General features: G+C 65.0%; 5 protein-coding genes across 5 annotated transcripts in view; 2 read left to right on the forward strand and 3 right to left on the reverse strand.

Moving 5' to 3' along the window:
* F751_6838 (tRNA-specific adenosine deaminase 1) overlaps positions 1 to 919 on the reverse strand; it is a gene marked incomplete at both ends in the record, with an annotated part of 2398 nt that extends 1479 nt beyond the window's left edge. Inside the window, one exon of the mRNA XM_011398446.1 lies at positions 68 to 919. Coding sequence (XP_011396748.1) covers positions 68 to 919 — 852 coding nt within the window. The remainder of the gene's footprint in view (positions 1 to 67) is intronic.
* A 221-nt stretch (positions 920 to 1140) lies between these two features.
* F751_6839 (hypothetical protein) lies at positions 1141 to 1578 on the reverse strand (the record flags this gene model as incomplete). Its single annotated transcript, XM_011398447.1, has 3 exons — positions 1141 to 1266; positions 1377 to 1474; positions 1563 to 1578. 3 exons carry the CDS (start codon positions 1576 to 1578, stop codon positions 1141 to 1143), a joined length of 240 nt encoding a protein of 79 aa, XP_011396749.1.
* Positions 1579 to 1871: 293 nt separating this feature from the next.
* Positions 1872 to 2664, forward strand: F751_6840 (Ubiquitin-conjugating enzyme E2 2; the record flags this gene model as incomplete). The annotated part of the gene is made up of 3 exons (XM_011398448.1): positions 1872 to 1982; positions 2076 to 2300; positions 2455 to 2664. The coding sequence occupies 3 exons, from the start codon at positions 1872 to 1874 to the stop codon at positions 2662 to 2664; spliced, it is 546 nt and encodes a 181-aa protein (XP_011396750.1).
* A 342-nt stretch (positions 2665 to 3006) lies between these two features.
* Positions 3007 to 3588, reverse strand: F751_6841 (Translation factor SUI1-like protein 1; the record flags this gene model as incomplete). Its single annotated transcript, XM_011398449.1, has 2 exons — positions 3007 to 3152; positions 3327 to 3588. 2 exons carry the CDS (start codon positions 3586 to 3588, stop codon positions 3007 to 3009), a joined length of 408 nt encoding a protein of 135 aa, XP_011396751.1.
* A 427-nt stretch (positions 3589 to 4015) lies between these two features.
* The window catches only part of F751_6842 (Coatomer subunit beta'-1), a gene marked incomplete at both ends in the record, with an annotated part of 5944 nt that continues 3970 nt past the window's right edge, over positions 4016 to 5989 (forward strand). The window contains 6 exons of the mRNA XM_011398450.1: positions 4016 to 4018; positions 4271 to 4332; positions 4450 to 4671; positions 4840 to 5029; positions 5221 to 5305; positions 5459 to 5877. Of these exons, the coding sequence (XP_011396752.1) occupies positions 4016 to 4018; positions 4271 to 4332; positions 4450 to 4671; positions 4840 to 5029; positions 5221 to 5305; positions 5459 to 5877 (981 nt within the window). The remainder of the gene's footprint in view (positions 4019 to 4270; positions 4333 to 4449; positions 4672 to 4839; positions 5030 to 5220; positions 5306 to 5458; positions 5878 to 5989) is intronic.

A 5989-nucleotide genomic window follows, 5' to 3' on the forward strand; every position in this document is an offset into this window, starting at 1 on the left:
GGTCCACCACGGCGCGCTGCAGCGCGCGCAGCGTGGCGTCGGCGTCGGCGCCGCGCGGCGCGTGCACCGTGACCGACTCCAGGGCCAGGGGCGCCGCCAGCAGGCGCGACCAGAGGCCGCCCTGCAGGCCCAGCAGGCGCCAGCGCGCCAGCTTGTCGCTACACGACATGCTCAGCGTGCCCTCCCCGCGCCCGGGCTTGCGGCGCAGGTGCCCGGAGGCCTGTGCGCGGGTGTGAGGCTCGGGGATGGTGGCCGGGGCGGCGCCCAGGGCCTGTTCCTGGGACTCCAGTCCCAGGAGCTTGGCGCCGGTGCGGGGCAGAGTACGGGTGGGCGACGGGTCGTCCTGCTTGTGCTTGTCATTCAGGGTACACCCAGTTTTCCCTAAGACCTCGCGGTCATCCGAGGCAGAAGCAGCATTCTCCTGTGACCTGGCCTCGCCCAGGGTCCCGCCAGCGCTGCCATGCGCCGCCTCCCGTCCGTCGGCGTCGTGCACGCAGGCGTCCCCGCACGGCGGCTGGCTGACGTACAGGTGTACCCCCACCCCCGGCCGCAGGCGGAGGCGGGGAGCGCCGCACCCTCCTCCCCCCTCCTCATCGCGACACAGCGGGTTTACAGCGCCCTGCGAGCCCAGGTCCCGGGCGTGGGCATGCAGGAACAGGAGGAAGGCGCGGCGCGCCAGCACCTCCGCGTGGCAGTCGTTCAGGGCCGCGCCGCCGGGGTCGCGGGCCGACGCCCCCAGGCACTTGGTGCCGGTGGCCAGGGCCGCGACGCAGAGTGTGGGGGGGCAATGGGGGGTAGGGGTGGAAAGCACGATCGCCGCCAGCACCGTGTGCTCGTGCGCCTGGGGCTTCCCGGTCCTGGGCAGCGCTGCGAAGCAGTCCAGCGCGGCCCCGGCCACGGCCTGGGGGCTGGGCAGCATGTTTTCGTGAGCCGGCGAGGGCGTGCCGGGACCCGCTGCAGGTCCATGTGCCATGTCTATGGGCAGGCCCCGGGGGCGGGCCGCAGGGTCGGTGGGTGCCTGCGCGTTGGCCGCTGCGCCTGGGGGCACACCACGACTTTGTTACCAGCAGGGCCTTGCACGCCCGACCGCCAGCGGGGCCGTCCTGGCGACTACCTACTCTCAGGAAACAGACACCTGCCCTACTCCTGCATGGCGTCAGCAGGCTCCTCCACGGCCTTGGCGGCCATCTTCTTGGCGTGCTCCACGCGCTTCTGGTGCTTCTTAGTACGCACACCGCTCTGGCGCTTCACACGGGCCTTGTGCGCCTGGAGTTGGATACACGGAATGTAACTCGTTGAGTGAAGCGCAGGGCCCCGGCCATCCTCGAGTCAGTGACAGGCACCACCGCCACCCGACCCCAACTTGCGGCGCACACCTGCAACGTGCCAGCCTGCTTCTTCGCGACTCTCGCTTTAGTCTTGCTCCTCTTCTGCCAGCTGTCCATGCGCCCGTTGAAGTTACCGGTCTTGCAACCTAAACGGGACGAAGGGTTGAAAGGTTGAGACTCCGGGCGCCCTGTACACGCCGGCAGCCAGGTCGCCGCCCCGACCACATCACCCACCTCCCGTGGACCCCATCCTAGGTTCTTGGATTGTTTCAGTATCTTCAACTCGTTTTCGTCCACGCCATCATCTGCCCCGCAGCCCCCCTCACCCTTCTCGTGCGCAGAGTTGCTGAGGCATGATAAACGCGGGACGGTCCACGTAGGTCCATGGGCCGATACCGACAAGAAGGTTCCGCTTTACAATGACGCACAGACGGTCGATGGTCCGATTATCATCAACGTCTCCACCGGGTCTTCGTGGTCGCCGCACTCCTTGTGGCGAGGAATACAGTAGTCGCTGCGCTCTCCTGTTGCTGGGCCAAACTCATGAACTCTGCCGCAAGCCTGCGCTTGCTCTCCGATCTCAAGGCTATCTCACGCGAGCCTCCGGACGGCTGCAGCGCTTCGCCCATCGCAGAAGATAACCTTTACGTGTGGGTGAGTCGGTCGGACCCGTTGGCCTCCCGACGCCATGCCCTGTGGCTGCACCGGTTACATGCACCTCCCCACCTCTCCCCCACACCCACAGAGCGCCACCATCTTGGGGCCAGCCGATACCCCCTGGTAGGTATTGTGCATGGATGCCATGGCCTGGCCCACCTCACGTCCTCCGTGTGGGAGATCAACACCGCCCTGAGCCATGATGCCTGCAGGGAGGGCGGCGTATTCCAGCTCCGGCTCACATTTGGGGACAGGTACCCCGACCTCCCACCCCGTGTACGCTTCACCTCAGAGATCTACCACCCAAACGTCTATGTACGTAGCGCACGTAATGCTGTCCCAAGGAAGGGGATGCTCCCTGTGGCCTGTGTGATGGGAGCGGGCATCCTCCCTGCGGCGCCACGGCCCTGTCGATGCTGTGCCCCTGCTCTGGCCCCTCACCGCCCCCTCTTCCCCCTTCTCTGCTCAGGCGGACGGGACGCTGTGCATGGATATCATCCAGGACCAGTGGTCGCCGTGCCACAGCGTCTGCTCCATCCTGACCTCCGTGCAGTCGCTGCTCACTGACCCCAACCCCCAGTCCCCCGCCAACCCGGAGGCCGCGCAGCTGCTCACTCACCACTTGGCGGACTACAACAAGCGCGTCCGTCGCATCGCGCAGAAGAGCACGGAGGAGTGAGGCACGCTACGCCGGCGGGCCCCTTGCCTCGCCTTCTCACGTGATATTGACGTTGCTCTCCTCCTAGGGCTCCCCCTTGTACAGCCTGCCCTGAGCCGGTGGGGCCCCCTCCTGGCCTTGAGAACCTGTACCCTGTAACCCCTGCCATACCCCTGCCTTGCAACCTCAACCCCACCCGCTGCTGGTATCCGCAGTCAATGTACAGAGGGGCGAACTACGCGGGGCATGCAGGAGCGAGTGCTTCTGGAACGAAAGGGGCCCGCCGGACGGGCGAACGCGTGCCATCCCGCGGCATGTGTGGCGTGCCGGGCGTGCAACCAGCCCTCCACCGCGCCGGCGCGGTCAGAAGCCGTGGACCTTGATGGCGTCCTTCTTAGTCAGGTCGTTGCCGATGAGGAAGGCGGACACGTTCTTGCGCTGGTCGCCCTGCAGCTGCAGCACCTTGCCCAGCTCCTTGTCCTCCACCACTGTGCCGTTGCAGCAGTACTCTGAGGATGTGGGAAGGTGGGGAGCGGGCAGGACAGGTTGAAGAGTGAATCTCACTACATAGGACCTGGCCCAGCCTGGGCCCGAGTTCCCGGTCCACCCCGGGAGCATCCCCGCGTTCGGGCTGCAACCTCCTCAGCGCGATGCATGTTCACATTCCTGTATGAGGTATCGACCCGCCGCCCCAACCGCATGCCGGCACTCGCCTTTCTTCAGGGCCTTGAGAACTTTGTCGAGATCAAACTTCTTTGGGAGGCCCTGCACGGTCGTCAGGCACTTCTTGCCGTTGCGCTGTTGCACGCGTACATGCACGTAGTCCTTGGCGTCCTTTCCCTTAACGTCGTTGTCGCCAGCATCAGCAAAAGGGTCTGGGGTGGAGGGGGCGGAGGAGTGAGGCGGAGAGGAGAAGCCCCGCTTCCAAACAGTGTCTAGCGACATTCAAGAAGCCCTTCATATGTACAAATCAGAGGGGAAAGCTCACCAAACCCGCCGAGACTCGGTGCTGGAAGAACAACGGCGTCGGACATTCAGCGACGGACGGAGGCGGAAATGCGCACGACCCACTCCTGAGCTCACGAGAAGAATATACAGGGAGCAAGGACAGCCAAAAGTGTAAAGGAGGGGCGCTATGTGATCGGAGGGAGTGTGGCGGGGGAGTTGAATTGCTGGAAGGCACCAGGAGGTTCCCAGGGTATAAGGGGGGACGTTGAGCCCTGGTGCTCTTTCGATCGCGCGTCGCCCAGCAGGCTTGCTGAGGGACGTCCTTGGTGAAACAGCTCCCTGAGCACAGGCATCTCACGCCCCAAACCTCCACTCGTGGACAGGGGAGCTCGGTGGATGATTGGCGTGCTGCCAGGCTGACACGATGGTAAGTATAGGGGCTGGGGGAGGGTGATCTCAGACAACTTGTGCCCGCAGGCAATGGCCGACAGGTCCTCACATCCATTCCTCACCTGCTCAACCCCTTCCCGTACACAGCCTCTGCGACTGGACATCAAGGCAAGTCTGGTGCAGGGCAGCGCGTCCCTTCACCGCCGCGGTGGTTGCACGGTTCTCGGGTACTGCTCCGTGCCAAGGTGTCGAGTCCCTGCGCTGACATGTATCCCTCCCCCCTTTGCAGAATGTGTTCTCGCAGCGGTCGGAGCGGGTGAAGGGGGTGGACATCCACCCCACCGAGCCCTGGTGAGCGTCCGCTCTGGGCCGGGCATGAGAATGCGTCGCAGGCTGTTGCTCAGAAAGGGAACCCATGGGCATTGGCTGGGTGAGGATCCCCAACCCTCGCCTCTCCCACACCTCCAGGATCCTTGCCTCTCTGTACAATGGCAATGTGTACATCTGGAACTACGTGGAGGGTGCCCTGGTCAAGTCCTTTGAGATCACAGACCTGCCGGTGCGGACCGCCAAGTTCATCCCGCGCAAGCAGTGGATGGTCTGCGGCGCCGACGACATGCACGTCCGGGTGTACAACTACAACACCATGGACAAGGTGAAGCAGTTCGAGGCACACACCGACTACATCAGGTGAGCGGACGTCGCAGGTTGATGGGTGCGGGAGCGGGGGGAAGGGCAGCTGGACCGTCGGTATCTCGTCAATGGTCTTCCTTTGTGTGCGCTGTGGTGACACCACCCTGTCATACTCCTCGCTCCAGCCATCCAGACATCCAAGCGATCCCCACCCCTGATCCCCAGGCACCTGGCGGTGCACCCCACGCTGCCCTACCTGCTCACCTGCTCGGACGACATGCTGATCAAGCTGTGGGACTGGGAGAAGGGCTGGGTCAATACACAGGTCTTCGAGGGACACTCTCACTACGTCATGCACGTCGTGTTCAACCCCAAGGACCCCAACACCTTTGCCTCCGCCTCCCTAGATCGCACCGTCAAGGCGCGTGGCTGCTGGGACGCTGGGGGGAAATAGATGGGGAGGCGGTGCTGGTCGCCGGGGAGCTGCCTGTCATTTGAGGAGGGGGGGTTGGCACTAGCCAAGCCTCGGAAGGGCCCTGTCACGGTGCCAACCATGCAATAAAGCCTGTGGATCCCAAGCCCCTTTCCTCTTTCCTCCCCAAGCAGGTGTGGGGCATCGGCAGCCACATGCCCAACTTCACGCTGGAGGGCCACGAGAAGGGCGTCAACTGCGTGGACTACTACACAGGAGGTGTGGAAGGGGGGGTGGATGATGCAGGGGCGCTTGCCAACGCATGGATCATGGACTTTGCCGCCTAAGACCCTCGAGTCTCCCCCCCCCCCACACCCCCCAAGAATATTAAAAACTGATGCCCTTTTCCTCCTCCCCCACCCCCCTCAACAGGCGACCGCCCGTACCTGGCCTCCGGCGCCGACGACCGCCTGGTGAAAGTGTGGGACTACCAGACCAAGGCCTGCATCCAGACCCTGGACGGGCACGCCCACAACATCACGGCGGTGGGTTTCCACCCCGAGCTGCCACTGCTGCTGACCGGGTCGGAGGACGGCAGCGTCAAGGCCTGGCACTCCACCACCTACCGCCTGGAGCACAGCCTGGACCACGGCATGGAGCGGGTGTGGGCGGTGGCCTACACGCGCGGCTCCAACTCCATCGCCATCGGCTACGACGAGGGCTGCGTCATGGTCAAGCTGGGCCGCGACGAACCTGTGGCCTCCATGGACGCTGGGGGGAAGGTGGTCTGGGCGCGGCACAACGAGATCCAGACCGTCAACATCAAATCGCTGGGCGACGCGCACGAGGAGGTGGGGGGGGCGGGGGGGGGGCTGGGGGGGGGGGGCCCGGGGAGTCGTATGGGTGGAGCAGGGTCCAGGCAGCCTGCAAGGGGGGGGGGAGGGGGGGGGGGGGCGGCGAGGA

Source organism: Auxenochlorella protothecoides (assembly GCF_000733215.1).
Source record: "Auxenochlorella protothecoides strain 0710 unplaced genomic scaffold scaffold97, whole genome shotgun sequence".
Classification (NCBI taxonomy): Eukaryota; Viridiplantae; Chlorophyta; class Trebouxiophyceae; order Chlorellales; family Chlorellaceae; genus Auxenochlorella; species Auxenochlorella protothecoides.